The 22,949-nt window shown below is 38.1% G+C and overlaps 1 protein-coding gene across 2 annotated transcripts in view; it reads left to right on the top strand.

Annotated features, from left to right (window-relative positions):
* wrn (WRN RecQ like helicase) overlaps positions 1-22,949 on the top strand; it is a 26,869-nt gene extending 3,920 nt beyond the window's left edge. For both annotated transcript variants that reach the window (XM_065271649.2, XM_065271650.2), the window contains exons 5-36: positions 296-444; positions 3,494-3,643; positions 3,729-3,774; positions 3,855-3,972; positions 4,061-4,328; positions 4,419-4,493; positions 4,751-4,853; positions 7,215-7,290; positions 7,420-7,487; positions 7,781-7,889; positions 8,011-8,079; positions 8,167-8,249; positions 8,330-8,436; positions 8,580-8,767; positions 9,069-9,243; positions 9,864-10,045; positions 10,123-10,224; positions 10,553-10,645; positions 10,735-10,864; positions 12,510-12,680; positions 12,887-12,981; positions 13,223-13,289; positions 13,374-13,438; positions 13,541-13,622; positions 13,773-13,885; positions 14,018-14,132; positions 17,215-17,346; positions 17,423-17,585; positions 17,706-17,860; positions 18,401-18,508; positions 19,966-20,106; positions 22,593-22,949. In XM_065271649.2, coding sequence (XP_065127721.2) covers positions 296-444; positions 3,494-3,643; positions 3,729-3,774; positions 3,855-3,972; positions 4,061-4,328; positions 4,419-4,493; positions 4,751-4,853; positions 7,215-7,290; positions 7,420-7,487; positions 7,781-7,889; positions 8,011-8,079; positions 8,167-8,249; positions 8,330-8,436; positions 8,580-8,767; positions 9,069-9,243; positions 9,864-10,045; positions 10,123-10,224; positions 10,553-10,645; positions 10,735-10,864; positions 12,510-12,680; positions 12,887-12,981; positions 13,223-13,289; positions 13,374-13,438; positions 13,541-13,622; positions 13,773-13,885; positions 14,018-14,132; positions 17,215-17,346; positions 17,423-17,585; positions 17,706-17,860; positions 18,401-18,508; positions 19,966-20,106; positions 22,593-22,706 — 3,812 coding nt within the window. In that variant the 3' untranslated portion in view covers positions 22,707-22,949. The remainder of the gene's footprint in view (positions 1-295; positions 445-3,493; positions 3,644-3,728; positions 3,775-3,854; positions 3,973-4,060; positions 4,329-4,418; positions 4,494-4,750; positions 4,854-7,214; positions 7,291-7,419; positions 7,488-7,780; positions 7,890-8,010; positions 8,080-8,166; positions 8,250-8,329; positions 8,437-8,579; positions 8,768-9,068; positions 9,244-9,863; positions 10,046-10,122; positions 10,225-10,552; positions 10,646-10,734; positions 10,865-12,509; positions 12,681-12,886; positions 12,982-13,222; positions 13,290-13,373; positions 13,439-13,540; positions 13,623-13,772; positions 13,886-14,017; positions 14,133-17,214; positions 17,347-17,422; positions 17,586-17,705; positions 17,861-18,400; positions 18,509-19,965; positions 20,107-22,592) is intronic.

Below are 22,949 nucleotides of genomic sequence, written 5' to 3'. Positions count from 1 at the left end.
ATGTCTAATCAGAGTTTAGTATTGAGTTAGTGTCCTGTGAGTATTTTATGAATCTGAGCGTTTCTTTCATCATAAAACCTTTCTACGCGTGTGCAGCAGGCACGTATTTTGACATGACACATGATGCACATGGTTCACATGATGCAACGAACACATATTTTGACATGACAGCAACACACATGACACTCCGAACACATATTTTGAATATACGCCCCTCGGAAGAGAAATCACCGGCTGCCACTGGTGGTTAAGTGTTATCTGATCTTCTGCTCATATGTGTCTCATCATGTCTAAGGCTTTCCACCTGGCCTGAAGATGTTTCTGGAAGATGAGAGTATTGTGAAGGTTGGCGTAGGAATAGAGGGCGACAAGTGGAAGTTATTATCTGATTATGACATCAGATTGAAGAATACACTCGAGCTGTCTGAATTAGCCAATGAGGCTGTAAGTTCTCACAATATCTCATTGTGTTTAACTCTTTCCCCGCCATTGACGAGATATCTCGTCAATTAAGAGAAAACGCTTGCCCGCCAATGACGAGATTTTCCATCTTTCCGCAATACCGCTATTATCCATGCAACTTTTTAAACCCGGAAGTATTGCCCTATGGCAAGCGGGATCTCTATGAAAAAGTCCGTCACAAAAATGGAATTATCTCTGCTTTTTGCTCAAAATGTGGTGTTTTTGCAGAAACCTACCCATATTCAAAAGCTGATTGCAAAAGAACCACTGAAGGTAGGATGAAACGGTTTTTTTTGTTTGAAAGCAGAGGGTCTGTTCTCTAATTTGGTATATTGTATGTTTATATATTTAAAGAAGAACATTTTCTGGAAGGCATTAAACTTTGGTGAAAATCATGAAAAACGCTGGCGCTGGCTGGCAACTTTTTAAAAAAACGCTGGCGGTGAAAGAGTTAAGCACACATTTTAGTCTTGTAATGTGGTACAGTCTGTAGTAATGAATTTAACCAAATTCAAGTGCAGTAACATCTACTGCAGACAGAAATCTCTAAGCATGTAGCCGTTTGAGGAAAAGTGTGCTGATCTACAGTGAGGAACATAAGTATTTGAACACCCTGCTATTTTGCAAGTTCTCCCACTTAGAAATCATGGAGAGGTCTGAAATCTGTCATCGTAGGTGCATGTCCAATGTGAGAGACATATTCTAAAAAAAATCCAGAAATCACAATGTATGACTTTTTAACTATTTATTTGTATGATACAGCTGCAAATAAGTATTTGAACACCTGAGAAAATCAATGTTAATATTTGGTACAGTAGCCTTTGTTTGCAATTACAGAGGTCAAACGTTTCCTGTAGTTTTTCCACCAGGTTTGTACACACTGCAGGAGGGATTTTGGCCCACTCCTCCACACAGATCTTCTCTAGATCAGTCAGGTTTCTGGCCTGTCGCTGAGAAACACGGCGTTTGAGCTCCCTCCAAAGATCCTCTATTGGGTTAAGGTCTGGAGACTGGCTAGGCCACGCCAGAACCTTGATATGCTTCTTACAGAGCCACTCCTTGGTTATCATGGCTTTGTTGTCATGTTGGAAGACTCAGCCTCAACCCATCTTCAATGCTCTAACTGAGGGAAGGAGGTTGTTTCCCAAAATCTTGCAATACATGGCCCTGGTCATCAGTGCAGTTGTCCTGTCCCATGTGCAAAAAAACACCCCCAAAGCATGATGCTACCACCCCCATGCTTCAAAGTAGGGATGGTGTTTTTGGGATGGTACTCATCATTCTTCTTCCTCCAAACACGTTTAGTGGAATTATGACCAAAATGTTCTATTTTGGTTTGATCTGACCACATGACTTTCTCCCATGACTCCTCTGGATCATTCAAATGGCATTGGCAAACTTAAGACGGACCTGGACATGTGCTGGTTTAAGCAGGGGTACCTTCCGTGCCATGCATGATGTCAAACCATAACGTCTTAATGTATTACCAATAGTAACCTTGGAAACGGTGGTCCCAGCTCTTTTCAGGTCATTGACCACCTCCTCCCATGTAGTTCTGGGCTGATTTCTCATCTTTCTTAGGATCATTGAGACCCCACGAGGTGAGATCTTGCATGGGGCCCCAGTCCGCGGGAGATTGACAGTCATGTTTAGCTTCTTCCATTTTCTAATGATTGCTCCAACAGTGGACCTTTTTTCACCAAGCTGCTTGGCAATTTCCGTAGCTCTTTCCAGCCTTGTGGAGGTGTACAATTTTGTCTCTAGTGTCTTTGGACAGCTCTTTGGTCTTGGCCATGTTAGTAGTTGAATTCTTACTGATTGTATGGGGTGGACAGGTGTCTTTATGCAGCTAATGACTTCAAACAGGTGCATCTAATTAAGGATAATAAATTGAGTGGAGGTGGACATTTTAAAGGCAGACTAAGGCCTAGTCCACACGGACACGGGTATATTTATAACCAGAGTTTTCCCTAAAAAAAAAATCCCGTCCACACATGCTCGGTTTAAATTAAATATACATCCACACGATAAAGCAAAAGCACGCTATCACGCGCTGTCAAGAGCATGCCACACCAGCAGGCGGGGATATAACCCAAATCGTGTTCCGCAATATAGTGAGATAACTGAGCATCTATCTGTATACATGTTAGAAGCCCTGTTAGCACAGTTATTATTAGCAAGATACGTCCGCCATTGCACAGAATCATCAACAAAGCAGTCAGCGGCGCACAATCTTGACGTCAAACACAGTGGATAACGGCGCACACTCTGACGTCGCAAGGTAAAACTCCCGGTTTTACTCTCTACACGACACCACTGTAACCGGGGTTTCTTAAAAAGCTCACCCTGGCCGGGGTTTTCAAATATGCTCGGTTTCAGTGCCCTGATACTGCGGTTTCATGTGGACGAACGGCCGAACCGCGTGAAAAAACTCACGTTTATAGAAATACCCGTGTTCGTGTGGACTAGGCCTAACGGGTCTTTGATGGTCAGAATTCTAGCTGATAGAAAGGTGTTCAAATACTTATTTGCAGCTGTATCATACAAATAAATAGTTAAAAAATCATACATTGTGATTTCTGGATTTTTTTTAGATTCAAATACTTATTTTCCTCACTTTAAATGTTATTTTTAGTATAGATAAAAGTAAACGAGGAGGAAAGCAGCAGCTTATTTGCATTTAAAGAGACACACGCATACATAACACTTTTCCTGCACACCCAAGGAAGGCTATAATAAATCATCTCTAGGGTATTTGGACCTGAAACTAATATTACATCTTCAACAATTGCTATATTAGGTAACCTTTAACTGTTCACCATGTGTTTACAGTGTTTTTTTACAATAAGTATTGTTTAACAAAGAGTAGTGCCTTATAAACCGTTCCTTTCCAGTTAAAAATTCATTTGTGAGAATAAACATAGATTCTTCTTTTGGTTTTTTAGTACAATCATATGCTGGTGACACTTCAGTCAGGTCAGTCTATCATGTGTTTGTGTTAATGGTGTTTCTGTATTGTTCATGGATTTAGTTGAAGTGCAGTGAGAAGTGGAGTTTGGATGGTTTAGTCAAACACATGTTAAAGAAACAGCTGTTCAAAGACAAAGTGGTGCGCTGCAGTAAATGGGATGATTTGAGTTTGACAGAAGAGCAGAAGAAATACGCCGCCACCGACGCTTACGTGAGTCTACATCAACCAACTGTCATCTCGCATATCATCAGCATTATAAACAAACCTGCTTTAATATCTATATGTTACTTTACAGGCTGGATTGCTCATTTATCAGAAACTACAGGTTATAATGGAGTCTGGTCAGTACATGCCGTCCCTTTGAAATATGTCCATGTTTGTATGTCTGTATCTGTTGTACTGATATGATTTGTTTGAATAGAGAGAAGAGAGCCATCAGGATCTTCAGCGGTGGATTTAAAGCAGAGAGTTTATCAGATCGCTCGTGATCTCAAGGATCTAGCTGATGGTTTTCCTGATGAACTGGGCAGCTCGGGCAGGTCAGTGTTAAGTTTCTTACACATTTTTAGTGATTGTATGATGATGGGTGAGTCTCATGAATGTTATTTGATTTGTTTGATCCTTCAGTGCTGTGAGATTGGTGAACGATCTCTCTCGGACTCTTACGTCTCTAAGATGGTGCGTGTTAAAGAGCAACAGTGCGGCTGATAACTCATCAGGAGCAGAGTCATCCGTACAACACACAGATGATGACACCGCGTCATCTAAGGGCAAGAGTCAGTGCGCTGTCAAACATAGTGATGATCAAACACATATGTCTGAATATGAGCTACAGATGGTGGAGATGCAGGCCAGACAGGAGCAGTTGGATGAGGAGTGTATCTTAGCTTTCCAGGTGCTCTCTTCTCTTCTTCTGTGGTATACTGATGTACTGATGTATACTGTATGATTTTTATATTATAATTATTATGATGATTTTTTTCAGACTCAGGAGCAGTCAGGCCAGCATGACTCTTATGATGCCGAGAGTGATGAAGATCTTGATGATGAAATGATGAAGGTAAACACAATATTGCTGTTTTATTCTGCTTCAGATGTTGTCTGTGAGGAGCTGCAATATAATAAAAAAATTGAATGTGTGCTTACAAAGTGATCCACCATTGGTTTGGATAATGGAAAATATGTACAGTTTTAAACATGGAGCCACATTAAAATTCCCAATTAACCTGAATATAATGTGTTAGCATACTCATTATGCACGTTTGTAATTATACAACTATATAATGCTATATAATGTCCTGATGTTTCTCTCAACAGTGTGCTGATGATGTGGAGAAAGCAAATAATGGAGAGAAACCATCACAGTCTGCTGCTGAAGATGAAGATGAGGACATTGAAGAAGATGAGGAAGACTTGTTTGGTAAGTTCCAGTCCATGTGGCTATGTCATAATACATCTTCATGTTTGATATAAATATTTTAATATCAAATATCACTGCCCGGCCAAATAAAAGTCACCACATGGATTTGACTTAGCAAATAAATAAGAGCTTAGGTCTAGATTCAGCAGCATCATGTGCCCAATGAATGAGGTCAGCTGACTACCTAAATATACTGAATAAATGTATTTTTTCTTCCCTGATGGCACGGGCATATTCTGAGATGACAATGTCAGGATTCATCAGGCTCAAAATGTAAAAGAGTTATTCAGGGAGCATCATATATGAGTCCAGACCTTAACCCGACTCTCCCATCATCAATACAATCAAGATCTTGGCGAAAAATGATTTCAACTCTGGACGGGAATAATTTTTGTGACATTGCTGAAGCTTATCGAAATCCTCCTACTGCGAATGCGTGCCGCAATCAAAGCTAAAGGCGAGATATTAAAATGCGTGACTTTTTTTGAACAGGCAGAGTTTATATAAGTCCTCTATCTTAATTTTACTCTTCTGGAAAATTTACCAACATTTACATATTAATATTGGCACTCTTTCTCTCCATCACTCTTTTTCTCATTCCCTGTCACTCTTTGAGGCTGTTTACACTTGGCATTAACATGCGTTTTTGTCGATCAGACCACAAGTGGACGAAGTTAATGCCAGGTGTAAACGGTGTTCAAAACTTTTTGAATGTGTCCACTTTCGACCACTTTCAACCACATTCAGAGGTAGTCGAAACTATCTACGTAGTTTCGTTGTGAAAGCATGTGAAAGTTGCGCGACATAATATTAGTTTGCGTCCATATAAACTCATAATTACTCCTGCTTGCATTCAAATGACAGCTGAGAGACTCGCCTACATTCACACAGACCACCCCCCCCTCACAGTATTCAGGACAGAAGCCGTCGAATGTGGACAAAAGAGACGGATTTAAATACCAGATGTAAACGTGATGTGTCTCTCTCGTCCACTTGTGATCCGATCGATGAAAACACATCTTAATACCATGTGTTAACAACACTCTTTCTTCCTGTCGCTCTTTCTCTCTATTTTTTAAAATGGTGAATGTTTTGTAAAATGTGTTTTTGTAGATATGTAATAAAGAACTTATTAAAATTTAAAAATATTATCTGGCACTCTTTCTTTAAGTCACTCTTTCTCTGTCATTTTTCCCCTATTACTCTTTCTGTGTCTGTGTCACAAACATCAGGAAAATACACGGAAAATGCACCCTGGATTCTTCCGGGATCGTTTGTTTTTTGTTAATTCACACTGCCATTGATTTGCCGGAATCTGCAAGGTCCTGGAAAGACACGTGACATGTTTAAAGTCCTGCACTTTCTTCTACGCAGCGTCTGAAGTTTGCATATTATTTATTATTTTTCTCTCCAGAAACCACTAGCGTGCATTTTTGTTTATGATAAGACTATAAATGAGCGCGTGAACGCACAGTTGTATGCTGGTGAATGATCTCAGCTTCTGAGTGAATATTTGACGAGTTCCCTGATCTCTGCTTTAATCCAGTTTTCAGACATTTCTCATCGTGATTGTTTATATGCATTTAAAACCCCTGTTTTGAGGAGCTGAACGATATATCTTGTTGCGATGATGCACGGACATTTTCGTTTATTATAGCTCAAATGAGCATGTGACGCGATATTCTTTTATGCTGCTGAATGATCTCCGCTTCAGTCCAGTAAGTGACGGGCTAACTTACCTGATATCTGCTTCAGTCTAGTTTGCTGACATTTCTCGTCATAAATGTTGATCTGAATGTAAATCCCTCATTTAAAGAGTTGAACCAACTTCATGTTGCCATGACACACGCGTCCTCACTACGGCACGTGCATCATTGTTTATGCGTCTCATTTATCATTTCCTGATAACTGCTTCATTCTAGTTTGCGACATTTCTCGTGGTAAATGTTGATATGCATGTTATCTCTCGTTTTAAAGAGCTGAACCATAACTTCACTACATCACGCCTATTACGGCATTGTTTCGGCTTCTTGTTCACACAGAGGGTTTTTTGGGTATCTTACTATGTCCTCTTTCCGGCAACAATCCCAGAAGATTAATGGGATATGTTTGAGTTCACACAAAAGCTTGTAAATTTTTCTGGTATTTTCTGGGACCAAAGGTCTGTGGGAATGGAGTTTATGTCTTTGGTACTCTTTCTCTTCCTGTCACTCATTTTTCTCTTCATCACTCTCTTTCAATCTTTCTTTGTCACTTATTGTTCAACTACAGAAATAAATAACTATTATAAAATGTAATTCATTTCATGTTTCGTTTCAGCAGCTGTTAGTTCTCACAAAATATATATATTTTTTTTTTTAGATTCAAGTATCCCACAACCTGTTTCTGAGCAAATTAAATATCTGAAAATGTATTTTGGGCATCCCAACTTTAAACCGTAAGTTTTGAGAAGTTTTTAATGTAAATATTTTAATGTCAGTCAGTCCTGCTGTGCTCATATTTCTTCTTCTGGTTTGTGCTGTGATGTCACGTTTGATCTCTCTGATGACTCTCAAATGTTTTTCAGGGTTCAGTGGAAAGTGATTCAGTCCATTCTTGGAGACAGGAGGGATAATCTTGTTGTCATGGCAACTGGTATGCTGATTTTGTTTTTCTTATGTATTAACAATAAAAAATCAAATAAAATTTTGTTTAAATAAAAGATTAAACATAAAGTCTACATTGTATGCTAGCTATTTAATTCTTCTGTGAAATAATGTCAACATGTTACAATTTTGTGTTGCACATGAAATGTAATGTAGGTTGTGTTTGAAGAAGTCAAATGACCTTGAATGTGCATAAACATGTAATGTGTGTGTGTGTGTGTGTGTGTGTGTGTGTGTGTGTGTGTGTGTGTGCGTGTGTGCGTGTGCGTGTGTGTGTGTCAGGTTATGGGAAGAGTTTGTGTTTTCAGTTTCCTCCAGTATACTGTCAAAACATCAGTGTGGTGATTTCTCCTCTCATTGCTCTCATGGAGGATCAAGTGCTTCACTTACAGTAGGTCACACTCAGAAATCACACTCAGAAATCAGACATCAGACTGAAACCTTCTCAGATATCTCAGTCTGATCTGAGGACGTCAGGAGGTGGTTTAACATCTTTCCATTTTGTGTTTCAGAATGTCAAACATTCCTGCTTGTTTTCTTGGATCTGCACAGACCAAGAATCTGTTTGAAGACGTGAAAAGGTGTGTAGACGTTCACATCAGAAGATACAGTGACACTTTTTTTTGCTGTTACACTGATATGATGTCTGTCTGTCTGTCTCTGTTCAGGGGGAGCTTCAGAGTCGTGTACATGACACCTGAGTTCTGCTCTGGAAACATCCAGCTGCTCGCACAGCTCAACCAAACCATCGGTAAATCAAACACGCAAGAACTGACATAAGTGTGATGTTTATAAGAGAAGCTGATGCTTTGTGTGTGTGTGTTTGTGTAGGTTTATCTCTGATCGCTGTGGATGAGGCTCATTGTATCTCTCAATGGGGTCATGACTTCAGAAGTGCATATCGTGACCTGGGCAAACTGAAGAAAAATCTCCCTGACGTACATCAACACATTATAATGAAACTGTGCTGTGATATCAATGAATAGTTGTATTATTTGTTTGTGCACAGTCTTATGGATTATAATTATTGTGGTCAGTTTTTTTTTTTTTAATTGACTGATTTATTACATTTTTTTCACAGGTTCCCATTTTGGCCCTTACAGCCACTGCGAGTCCATCTATCCGCGATGACATCGTGAAGAGTCTTAAACTGATCAATCCCCTCATGACCTGCACATCATTTGATCGGCCCAACCTCTATCTGGATGTTAGTCGCAAAAGTAATGACGTTATCCAAGACCTCAAACAATTTCTCATCAAAAAGAAAGGGTAGGTTTACAAATGTTTTACTATGAAATATGTGGTTTTTTGGTAAGATAAAGCCAGTAAGGTCACGAGTCAATCACCCAATGACTTTTTTTGAGATTTCAGTTTAAGCTGGCTGTAAAATCTATATTTAAATTATAATAACAAGAATAACATAACATTCAGAGTGTAGTTTGACCGACTGTATTGATTAGGATGATATATTTGAGGTATGATGCACATTTTTACAAATATATGTAAATAATCTACACATTCATCTGACCAAAGGTTTTGTTTCATCACGCATTGATGTTTTGTGTTTTAGGGGAGATTATGAGTTCGAAGGTTCTGCCATTGTGTACTGTCCATCTAAGAAAGAAGCGGAGCGTGTGACGGCAGCGCTGTGTAAACTGGGCGTCCCGTGTGGAGTTTATCACGCTGGTCTCAGTATGAAACAGAGGAGAGAAACTCAACATCAGTTCATGAGAGATGAGATTCAGGTGAAAACACCAAATACATTCATCTGATATCTCATCCTTACCATTTCAAAGATCATTTTAACTACGTCACATATGTAAATGAATGATATGATTGGTTAACATCCATAATGGTGGAGTCATCATCAGTCCTCAATTCAGTTCTATTTGATTATTTGGATATAATGGATATTCTTTCATTATATATCTCATCTTTATTTCCAACTACAAATTAGTGGTGGGAAAATTATTAATCGCGATTAATCACCTACAAAATAAAAGTTTGTGTTTGTATAATATATGTGTGTTTAATCTGTGTGTAATTATTATGTATATTTAAATACACACATGTATACATTTAGGAAAAATATTTTGTATGCGATTAATTGTGATTAATCGTTTGCCCACCACTACTACCAATCAATGGTCCATTATCACAATTCACAGGTCCTGTCTCAAAATATTGTCCAGGTTCATAAAGCCTATTTAAATGTCTTAGAATATTAATATATATTGTAAAAGATTTGTATTGACATAGCTATAAATGTTATCTTTGCAATGATATCAGAATGAAGTTTTGCAGCTTGATCTCGGTGATGTGTCTTTAATCTTGTGTCATGTATTTTTTATGTTTATATGGTCAGTGTGTGGTGGCCACTGTTGCGTTTGGGATGGGCATTAATAAGTCTGATATCAGGAAGGTCATCCATTACGGTGCTCCTAAGGAGATGGAGTCATATTATCAGGAGATTGGTAGGGCCGGTAGAGACGGACTGCCCAGCTCATGTCACGTCTTATGGACGCCTGCAGATATGGCACTGAACAGGTGATGTGTCGTCTTTATTTCACCAGCTTTAATAGGAGACTTTTACTGTTAATGTTACTATGATGTGTTTGCTACAGATTCATTCTCAATCAGTCCAAAAGCGAGCGCTTCAGAGATTATAAAATCACCATGATGGCCAAAATGGAGAAGTATCTCAATTCAACCAAGTGCAGACGAAAGTAAGTGAATTGTTTTTGAGCATGTTTCATTACAAGATCATAAGAGATATCTGATTTTGTCTGAGGAAAATGAAGCCTATTTTTTCATAATTTCCCCAAAATAAATGTTTTTAAAATCTGTATATATAACTGAAAAAATAGCTGAAAAAAGCTTTATACCTTGAATGCATTGTATAAAAGTGTCTTCCAAATATATTATAAAAATGTTTTGGAGTGAGAAATGAAGCAGAAATGTTTTTTTGAGATTATCCCTTTCATATTTATTTACACACAAACAAACCCTTTGGTAGGTTATGTTTTCTCTAATGTAAATGTAATTGTGTTACAGGTTGATTTTGTCTCATTTTGAAGACAAGCGTCTGAGGAAGGTGACGTCTGGGATTCTGGGTAGTCATCAGTGTTGTGATAACTGCAGGTCAGGGTGAGTATAATCACTCTTTGTGTCCTTATACTCTTAACCATAGATCTTGTCATGTGATATGGTGATGTTATATCTGTGATTATCCTCAGCATGAACACAGTGGATGCCGGTGGACTTCAGCAGGACTTTGGCGTGTGTGCGTATCAGCTGATGAAGGCCATAAGCATCATGGAGGAAAGGTTTGGCATTACAGTGCCCATCCTCTTTCTGCGGGGCTCAGTAAGTCAACCAGAACACAGGCAATACACGAAATCTGACCCGACTAGATAACATGAACTGCAAATATATATGCATGCTTTTATTAATCTTAGTAATGGTAAATGGTAATTTAAAGATTAATTTAAAGAAATTCCCACTAGCAAATGTATGACTAAGGTTAATAAATAGAGGTTTAATGTAAAGTGTTACCCATATTAACTACGTTTTTAACTTAAAACCCTAAGCACCGTCATGAGTTTGTGAGTTCGTTTTGGTGATGTAGTTTTTTGATGTAGTAAAAAGTTATTTATAAAACGGGCAGTTCTGGTTCTTCATTCTGATTGGTTGAAACACGTTCTAAGCCGTGATAAAATACACCGGTAACCTCACGGTTCAGACCACATTACATAAGTATCACTGCGCCACTGTTACTGCGTATTGATTTATGAAAATAAACACCACAGTCTTAAATCATATTTTTAATTTGTCTACAACTGCACAATTAATGGCGATATTCAGATGAATGTCAATAAATATTGTTGAGTCATCTCGTCGATAAAGAGAAAACGTTGTCTGAGGATTTTATAACTCAAGTTCATACGTCCGCTATTATCCACTGGGTGGCGATCTTACCCAACTTAAACACTGACGCATTCACTGAAAACACCGTGTAGTACTGTTCATGGCTCCGTCTGAATCTGATCTCTTACTAAAGTTCTTCACAAAAATGGAATTATATAAATTGAGAGGTGATAAGAGATCAAATGAAGGTAGGATGAAATGTTTTTGTTTGAAAGCGGATGGTCTGTTGTTTCATTTGATATTTTATGTTTATATAAAGAAGATCATTTTCTGGAAGGCATTAAACTAAAACTGGGTGGCAACTTAAAAAAAAACGGGGAAAGAGTTCAGCATGCTTCCAAGCATATTTGATCATCACTTCAACAGTTGCACGATATAAATGTTAATGTATAAATTAGATGAATGGTGATATATAAAATAAACACCACAGTCTTAAATCATATTTTCATTGTGTCTTTGCTGTGTCTGTGTTGGTTGGGAACTGCGCTCTGTTTCAGTCACACTTGATTCTGAGGAACTACTTTGTTTGGCGGAAGAGTAATATTTGTACTATTATAATTACAACTTTTTTGGGTTTTATTTTATAAAATCCCGCTAACGTTATGCATATGAAGTAACCGTTTTATAAACGCAATAAACCCCTCGAAGCGTTGGGTTACCAGTGCATTTTATAACAGCTAAGGGGGTTTCGGCACTCCGCTTCGCGCCGTGCCTAACAACGCCCCTTAGCTGTTATAAAATGCACTGGTAACCCACTGCTTCTCGGGGTTTATTGCTTTAGAAAGCAATACCTTAAAGCCACAATATGTAAGATTTTTTTTATAAAATATCCAAAAACCACGTGCACAATGTGATATATTTCATGGAGTTGTGTACTTGCATTATCCCAAAAGTATTTGTATATCCAGAGAAATTCCTGTTTTAGAAAATGTCTCATCCCTTGTAATTGTTGCCCTTTAAGTGACATATATCTGCACTTTCCTCAGTTTCCTCACTTTCCAACATTAGACTGTTATATATGGCATAAGATCAATCTGATGCGGCATCTCTGATGTTTATATTTTGTTTACATTGTGTGTGTCAGAGCTCTCAGCGGATTCCCGATCGCTATTGTAGGCATTCACTCTTCGGCATTGGCAAGGAAGTCTCGGAGTGTTGGTGGAAAGCTCTTGGCCGAGAACTCGTAGCTGAACAATATCTGATGGAAGCTACGGGTCACAACAAATTTTCCACCTTATGCAAACTCACACCCAAGGTACCTTTAACTATCACTGACTGATTCATAAGAATGACATTGTGGCTTTATACACTTGGCTTAAAGTTGTGTGACCTGAGCTTTAGTATATAATTTGTATATCAAGTATGCAGTTGTGCTGAATATCGATTGAACCCGTCCTGTTTTTTAGTCTACAGTCATTAAATATCTGTCTATAGTATACAGTATGATGTTGTTTTATTCAGGGCAGATCATGGCTGAACGATGCTGAAGATGAGAAACACAGAAGACTTCTGCTGCATCCTAACAGAGATCTGTTCAGTAGAGTGTCTGTACCGCGGTAAGACCATCACACACACATTTACACTCATAAAATTTATCATCAGCTGCAGTATGAGAAAAATGTTATGATAGGATGAGCTAGACAAAAGCATTTAGCCCAAAGTCATATCTTCAGGTTTGATCTTCCTAACCTGAGAAATCTGATCAGTTTATGAATCGAATACACTGATCTCATGACTGTGAAAGCTGGACTTTTATTGTGATAAAAGTTTAAACACATTTTCATGATGTCCTCACAGGAGAATGACAGGACATCCAGTACAGGTTGGGTCTAATGAATACAATAATCTGTCAGATTACACACAGGTCAGTATCTATATATTTATATCTTATGATAATGTATCTGATCATTAAATGAAATATCTCCTTTCATCTCTCATTTTATCATAGAGGTCAAAGGTCAGTACTGGAGTAGATAGCCGTCACATGATGGAGAAAGCGGGCGTGTCCTGCAGGTATGAATGACATCAGTTTTATATTAGCAATATTTGTTTAATAGTTATCAATCCACTGATAGTTTGCAGTACAATTATACTATTTGATGTGTGTGTATACAGATCAGCAGTCAAGCAGTCCACGCAAACTCCTGCTGTTAAACCTCAAACACCAACTGTGTCTCCTAAAGAAATCCAGCTACAGGTACTGAAATACTGCTACTGATGCTGATGCTTACCTTAAAAATCTAAATAACTTAAGCAGTCTTACTGAACCTTACACATGCCTGTGAAGTGAATCCAGTCGTGATTATCTGTTTGTCTCACAATGTTTGTTTGTGTTGTTGTTGTACAGTCAGAGTTGTACAGTAAACTGGTGTGTGAACGACAGAAGTTGGCCAATCTTAAAGACATCCCACCTGCTATACTGGCCACCAATAAGATCTTACTGGACATGGCCAAACTAAGGTATCTGCTTTAAGCTTTCAATTTTTGTTATTGTTTCCTTGATATTTCATAAATCCTTTGACCTGAATATTTACTCTATTAGTATGTTCTAAAGCAAACAAACTGAATGAAGATATAAATTGTATCTGACAGACCGTGCACAGTTGGTAGCTTAAAACAGGTGGATGGAGTTTCTGAAGCTAAAGCAGCCATGTTAACAACTTTGATTGACACCATCAGCAGTTTCTGTCAGAAACACAGATTACAGGTCAGATTACACATCTTTTTTTAATAGTAGTCTTTTTGTCTTTGTATGAAGTAGGTGCGTTTGACTTCATAACTGTACAGTTCACGTTGTTGTGATGTCACAGACCAACTTAATCGATAATGACATTTACTGAAGACTATCTGCATAATCAATTATTATCAATTATTCAATTAGCTGTCATCATTGTCATTTAATGCATCAAAGATTGCTAACGTCCTCAGTAACAGATCTATCAATCTGTGTAATGATAAAATAATATCGGATACAGGGTCATTATTTATTCCCTGTGATGTTCTTAATTTAAGGAATACATTGTTATTTGAACACCAGTACAAAACAATGGATAACTCTGTAAATATGCATCCATGACATTTAATATTTGGACTTTCTTCCTCATTGAAGTTTGATATTAAAGGATTACTCCACTTTCATGAAAAATTCTGATAATTTACTCACCCCAATGTCATCCAAGATATTTATTCTTTCCTATTCTTACTTCTTTTATTATGTCTTTCTTTCTGATTTTTCTTAGTATAGTGGACCTCAATGTTTTGTATTTAAAAATTGGAGTTTCAATGAGGCTTCAAATGGCTCTTAACGATGCCAACCAAGGCATAAAGGTTGTCTTTTTCACAAAAAAAATTATAATTTAATAAAAAAGAACATTTATACACTCACCTAAAGGATTATTAGGAACACCTGTTCAACTTCTCCTTAATGCAATTATCTAATCAACCAATCACATGGCAGTTGCTTCATTGCATTTAGGGGTGTGGTCCTGGTCAAGACAATCTTATGAACTCCAAACTGAATGTCAGAATGGGAAAGAAATGTGATTTAAGCAATTTTGAGTGTGGCATGGTTGTTGGTGCCAGATGGGCCGGTCTGAGTATTTCACAATCTGCTCAGTGAATGGGATTTTCACGCACAACCATTTCTAGGGTTTACAAAGAATGGGGTGAAAAGGAAAAAACATCCAGTATATGGCAGTCCTGTGGGCCAAAATGCCTTGTTGATGCTAGAGGTCAGAGGAGAATGGGCCGACTGATTCAAGCTGAAAGAAGAACAATTTTGACTGAAATAACCACTCGTTACAACCGAGGTATGCAGCAAAGCATTTGTGAAGCCACAACACCACCAACAACCTTGAGGCGGATGGGCTACAACAGCAGAAGACCCCACCAGGTACCACTCATCTCCACTACAAATAGGAAAAAGAGGCTACCATTTACACAAGCTCACCAAAATTGGACAGTTGAAGACTGGAAAAATGTTGCCTGGTCTGATGAGTCTTGATTTCTGTTGAGACATTCAAAAGGTAAAGTCAGAATTTGGCGTAAACAGAATGAGAACATGGATCCATCATGCCTTGTTACCACTTTGCAGGCTGGTGGCGGTGGTGTAATGGTTTGGGGGATGTTTTCTTGGCACACTTTAGGCCGAATTGAGCATCGTTTAAAGGCCACCGCCTACCTGAGCATCGTTTCTGACCATGTCCATCCCTATATGACCACCATGTACCCATCCTCTGATGGCTACTTCCAGCACATATCATTTCAAATTGGTTTCTTGAACATGACAATGAGTTCACTGTACTAAAATGCCCCCCACAGTCACCAGATCTCAACCCAATAGAGCATCTTTGGGATGTGGTGGAACAGGAGCTTCGTGCCCTGGATGTGCATCCCACAAATCTCCATCAACTGCAAGATGCTATCCTATCAATATGGGCCAACATTTCCAAAGAATGCTTTCAGCACCTTGTTGAATCAATGCCACGTAGAATTAAGGCAGTTCTAAAGGCGAAATGGGGTCCAACACAGTATTGTTATGGTGTTCCTAATAATCCTTTTCGGTTTTCGTGTATTAGTATCATTCCACATACAACAATGTTGCAACGGTCCTCTTTCTCCCCATTGTAAACACTGGAGCGGTAGTTCGCATACGTCATGCGTGACCTTTTGAAGCTGCATTGAAACTGTAAACTTGAGTAAATTAGCAGATTTTTATATATTATTTGGTAGAATATTCCTTTAATTGAGTTGTCAGTTTGTGACTCCAGAGAAAAATGTGCTATTAACCACCCAACCAAATTTTAAATGATGGAAAAAAGCACAAAATAAATAAAATAATTTTCTCTCAAACGCTGAAACCAGGCCAACTCGCATCAACTTCTAAAACCGCTACAACCTGATTAAATGCTTGCATTTGTGTTAGAGGCGGTGCCATGGTCTGTGGCTCCATTGCATCATCAAGCCACAGTTTTATCCACGCACAAAAAAATCCTGAACACAGAAATGTTAATAGTCAGTAACTGAAATGCCTTATTTTCATAAATGTCACTTTTGTCATTTCACTGGTATTTAACAAATTTTACTGCCTTTAGCTGCAAAACCTTCTAAGTGCATGCAAATCTTTTTTGGCAAAAACCTTGAATTCTAAAAAAAATCCTTTTCTTTAAATAAGACATAAGAAACAATTCATTAATCACTATATAGATGCAATAAGAAAAATTACAAATAATGAAAGTCAAAGTGTAAAAATTCAGAAACTGAAGCACACAAACGTTTGTATTTGGGTCCAAGTACTCACAGGGGACACAAGTTTAAATGTGATACACGGTCATTTTGCATGTCATTATTTATGTCATTTATCTTTCGTACAAATGCACAAAGTCGATGTGGTATTTAGAAGATTCTGATAACAAACCGGTATTTCTGAACGGCCTGAGGCTAGGATTAAGCAGATTTAAAGCTAAAGTATTTGATGAGCGTATAATACATGCTCAGATCATTCGGTTAATATCATCATCTCATTTTCGACAGAGTTGGCTTTTAGCGGCCTTTGCATCTGAGCTCTTCATATATAGTTTATATATAGATGTGATCGCTGTGTTTTTAATAAAGAGTCAGGAGCTGCTGTGCTTCATATAAACTCGTGAAATACTGCAGCAGTTTAAAACTGATTCTCATTAGATTCAGACACTTCTGTCACAGCACTCAGATTGGTAAAGATAAATGGGATTGATTTAACATGAATTGATTTAAATTATTGTTTATTAATGAATTTCTGTGTGACACAGGTGGATGTTTCCAGTAGTTGTGCTTCATCTCTCCAGACACAGTCCATCAGCGATTCAATGAAGTATTGTGTGTCTCTACCAGACAGTGTCTCCATCACATACAAACTCTATCAGATAGAGCACAAGAGCATGGTACTGACATCACAATATCTGTGTCTGCTGTACTGTTATGTTATGTATGTTATATTGATTGTGTCATGTTATATAGAGGCAGGTAGCAGATGCTCGCTCTGTGCCTATGGCCGTGGTGGAGTCTCATCTGTTACAGGCTCAGAAGATGAAGTGTCCCTTAGACACAGAAAGAGCTGGACTCTCATCATCCATCTATAACACTATCAGAAACATCATCACATCTCCTCCGCTCAACTCAGGTCAAACACACATTCACACTACACTTCACATCAAACATTTCACTGAAATTAAATTGATGCTCCTGTGATCTGAAAGGTTTGTCTGATGAGTTTACATTGTGTCGTTTTTTTCCTGATCAGACATGAGTGATTTTAAAGCCATCAGGTGTCGTGTCCCTGAAGATATCAGCAACTTTTTGCTCAAACTGGCGATTTGTAAACTACAGAGAGAAGATTTGCCAGCAGCATCATCATCATCTTCTGCACATCAGGACATCAGCTGGATAGAGCCGCTGGTATATAATAAACACAATGCTTCAGTTCAGTGTTTGATGGGTTAATATTTAAATGAATTGCACCAGCAGAGGGCAGTACAGTCATGTGATACCTTCTGTGTTTCTTTCATTTCATTATTTATGATCATTACTGCAATTATAATATTCATTATCAGTCATATCCTACTGCTTTCATCTCAAAATGCTGATAAATAAGATGTGATGTGAAGTTTACAGCCTGAATAGTAAGGAGTAAAGTTTAATGTAATGATGAAACAACATAAGTCAGTTTATGACATAGAGCTTCAGTACATGTGGTGTGTGTTTTGAAGCAATAAACTCTTGTCAGGGTCAGCTTTATCTATCAGGATCGGCATCATCCCAGCATGCATTGCTTCTGATTGTCTTAAGGAGCATACGGGGCACCTGAGATCTTATAGACCTAATGATACTGCCAATGTCTTATAGAAATAATCTGCACTATTTTGCACTATTTTTTATTGTTGTGTAACACAGACTGAGCTGATGTTGTTACTGAAATGTAAACTTGTGTGATCGTAGGATAAAGGTGGACGTGCAGGTGATCGTATGATTGAAGAGTCACATTGCGAGTCAAACATCATGGATCAGAGTGAAGATGAACTCTTTATTGATCTTCCCATGCCACAGGTGAATTGTCTCAGTTTGTCTTAAGGGGGTCGCACACCGGAAGTGCACATTAAATAGCGTGAGCTTAGTCAGATAGCGTCTACTTCCACATGCAAAATATACATAGCAGCCAGTGTTAATAGTTAATGATTTGATGTTACAAATCTGATGTTATTTAATGTTTAATGACAGGGATTTGAGCAACTTCCTGAGTTGTAGCTGGGCGCCGTGGACAAGCGCCACCTGTTGGTGCCTGTGTGCGTATACTCATAGTAAACTCGTTTTTTTTAGAACAGCGCTGCGCGTCTGGTGTGCGACCCCCTTTATAGTACTATACAGTATTTTATCACACGTGTCATCTCTTGTATTTCTGCAGATGTCACATGTATGTCAGGTGATGTTTATCTCATGCTAATCAAAATCTATAGACGGTTTTAGCAGTCACAACATAAACAAGCGGCGTCCGTGGTCCACACGCAACTTCCGGTAAACTCCGCTAAGAATAAATAACAACAAAGTACTTTAAACATAGTTTATTTATATAACAAGCAAAATAAACAACACGTAGATTACCTAGGAAACCAAAACATTTGTTATTTTCGACGAGGTATTTGTTCAAGAGTTCAGTTTAGCAACTAGTCAAACCATTAAACAAACAGCAACCGGAAGAAAATTTTGGACCAGAGGCGTATCGCGTCACTGCACGTGCGTCCGATGAAACGGTCTATATGAGAAAATAATGCATGACCTCAGTGTTGTTTGGGGCACACTCACACAATGCAAAACAAACCATGCCCCAGCGTGATGTCACTCCTCCCTACTCCCCCAGATGCACGCAGTCACACTGTACTTTTATCCATCTGAGCCCAGGCGCACTTTCGTCATTAAGATGCGATTGTTTTGAAAAAAGTTGGAAGTAAAACGCTCTCTTAACACTGGAACCCATCGTCATGTTAACTCGTTTGGTGCGCGATTACAGACAGCCCTCTCACATGTTATCATATTGCTTAGTTGATCTGTCACGTGTGCAGCTTGGACATTTACGTAACCATGCTGCGCACATCAAAAGGTTTTTATGAAAGTGAGTGGTCGCGCAATTGACGTCTTCACCTTTTGAATCACGCTCAGGCGCAATTGCGCTCAAACCATAGCCTTCGGCGCCTAAGCCCAAGTGAACCGCGCTCCAGTCCACTTCTGAAACCCAGCCAGGGCGCGATTAACCAAACCGCGGTACAGAGTGATCACAACATTCAAATGAACCAGGCGTTGGGGGTCATACGCGCCCGAGCACGGTTTGGTTTGGATAATGTGAGTACGCCTAATGTTTGACATGGTTTGTTATATCAACAGATAATATGTGCTGAATTTATTCCAGTATCAGTTTCATACATGCAGTTTGAATCTGAATCATCTGAGTGTGTCCGAACTGAGATCAGTTTGAGAGTGTAGTGTAAAAAGATTTGTGTTATTGTGTACAGGATGATTCGTCCTCCAGCAGTGATGTCCGGCTCAAGTCATGTGACCTGACTTCTCACAACACCGGTATGGATTTGGCCTCCTGGAATCAGGACAACCTGGATAAAGACACTCAAGATCTCTTCAGCGATTCACCGGTTAAGGTCAGATGTAATCCAGACGTGTACAAACTGATAAATATATTAACTTATTCATGAAATAATACGAGCAGTATTAAAATGAAACTAAATTAGAAAAGCAGCACCAGAGAATCATATAATCCTGTTAACATCATAATGGCCTTACGCTTGAACAAATCACTTTATGATGTAATAAATAGGACTGAATGCACAAAATTGAATTGATTAATTTTCTCTTTGATTGGTATTAAAATAAAAACGCTCCTGATTATGACAGGGCAACAATAAATAATAATAAATAAATGCCACCATCTCTAACAGTTCGTCACTTTATCCGTGTGTTGTATGTGGTTTTCCCATGCAGTGAAACTGGTCTCAGACTCTTTTCTGTTTAGGTTTATTAATAAGAGACCTGTAAGGCTAGACGTGATGGTTTTGTAAAACACATTGTTTTAAGGCTGAAATATGAAGCCTGTCGCTCGCTTCAGGTCTAATCCTGTCTTCTCAAATCAATGGACGCAAGACGTCTTTCTCTAAAGTGATGAGCGCTGGTTAAGCCTGGACGAACTGTTTTTAACCCCTGCTTGACCTTTGACCCACACTATTACCTGACACCTCCCCTTGTAAGCTCAAAGCCATTAAGGTCATAAGGTCGTGACCCTTGTCACTGCGTTTGACGTCTGATCTTTACAAGAGTCTGGGGGGTGTGGCACACGTGTCCCGAAAACAATGAAGCAAATGGTGAGATCTAACTTATATGTGCTGTTTTGGGTTCATCCCCTCTCATTTCAGTTTCACCCGTTACTATTGTACATCTGAAGAGATAATAACAGTGACAGAAGCTTGTTTTAAGAGCGCACGTCTGACTGTCATTGTCCTTTAAAACTGCAGTGAGACACAACCTGTAGATCAATACGAGATCATTAGTCTGTTAGATCTTCTGCACTAACACTGATGATTTGACATGAAGACACAACAGATCGAAAGACATGGAGCTGCTGGAACGGAAATGAAATTTGGAGGGACAGATAAATGGTTTATGAGAGTTTGTGATGGTGGGCAGTGAGGGGTTTTCCTCTGTTGATGCAGCTGTCTGTGTCATGTAAACCCAGCGCACACGCTTCTCAACATACCAACAGTTTAATACCTACGCAGTCATACAGCCAAAATGCAAATAAATACACAGATTTTATTTTAAATAAAAATAGAAATCTTAATAAAGTAAAACAAGGGTATGTTGCCCTGTCGGAAACTATAATATAAGGTATTAAAAGTAAAATATAAAATCATGAATCTTATTATATTATAAAAAATGTCAAACTTCACAACTGTTTACATATGAATTTATTATTCGGTCATCATTAAAAATAATAATACATTTTATTTTATATAGCTGCTTCTTAGCAAATACAAATACATATTAAAACATACATAAAGGGCAAAGTAAAAAAAAAACAGAATAAATGAAACAAAAATAAGAAGAATCACATAAAATCAAAGAATCCTTTTAAAGTTGTTTAGTTTATTTCTGATAATAAGCTAAATAAACAACACGTAGTTAATGTTAACAACATGTATATAATGTTAACTACAGATTTGTAGCCAAACCTCCCTTCACATAGCGGTGATGATCGCCATCTCCCCTCACCTTTAGGAAACTAAAACGTTTGTTATTTTAGACGAGGCATTGGTTCCAGAGTTCAGTTTAGCTACTAGTCAGACCATTAAATAAACAGAGACCGGAAGTTAACCGCGACAACGCGTGTGCGTTCAATGAGTTTCCCAAACTTTTTCAGCGTGCGGCCCCCCTTGTGTACGGTGCATTCCTTTGTGGCCCCCCAAAGAAAATTTGTGACAAAAAACTGTTCTAAAACTCAACATTTTAATAAAAAAAACATTAAATTATACAAAAAAGAAGTGCTTTTGGTTAGTAGCCTTATTTTTTTAGGTTTAATTACACAAAATTCATTATAAATTTATCTATTTCATAAAATGTCATAAAACTGGGGCCCCCCTGGCACCATCTCGCGGCCCCCAGTTTGAAAACCACTGGTCTATAACATCAGATGTAGACAGTGCAGATTAATAACTGTGTGTTTAGTCAGTCTGTATGAATAAATAACCTGAATGTGCCTCTGTTTGTGTCTCATCTCAGTCTAAGGGCGGTAAAATATGATGAATGCATGGTTTCAATAAACCACAAAAACAGTGAATAAATAATGAATCAAATAAATCGCATTTAAATGAACTAAAGTATTATGCAGAGAAAAAAGATCAAAATAGCGGCTTTATCTAATGTGTCAGAGAAGTCTTGCATTTATATTTTATTCAGAGTGACATACAATGCATTGATAGATTTTATCATTATGTCTTTCCATTGCTGACACAATGCTGTATGGGATAATTGTGTAAAGATGTTTGGTTGCAGTAGTGCAGTAGATATTTTTTGCACTTCACAGCAGCGTCAAAGGAAAGAATAACAGACTAATAAACAGTTTTTATTTCCACAGACTGTAAGTCAACCCGCTAAGAGAAAACTACCTGACTGGACTGAAGGACCAAGCACTTCACTTACTGTTGCTACTGCCAAGAAAACTAAAAAAAAGAAAGGACTTTTCATTTGAAATCCAGCTGTGTATCCAGCACATTTTGTATTTAGAAATTTTGTACAGCATTCCATATAAATGTTTCATGTTTATGATAATTTGTATACAGGTGTTGTTTGTATCAGTCACTCTACTGTAGTTTATTCTAACTTTTAAAAAATATGTTGAAATAAACACAGTTATTATAAATAATATTCTGACTCTCTTAGCTTCATAATGCCATTGTTATGGGTATTAAGATTTTGAATGTTCAGAAAACAC

Source organism: Paramisgurnus dabryanus, chromosome 10 (genome assembly GCF_030506205.2).
Source record: "Paramisgurnus dabryanus chromosome 10, PD_genome_1.1, whole genome shotgun sequence".
Classification (NCBI taxonomy): domain Eukaryota; kingdom Metazoa; phylum Chordata; class Actinopteri; order Cypriniformes; family Cobitidae; genus Paramisgurnus; species Paramisgurnus dabryanus.
This window is presented reverse-complemented; position numbering and strand designations above follow the sequence as displayed.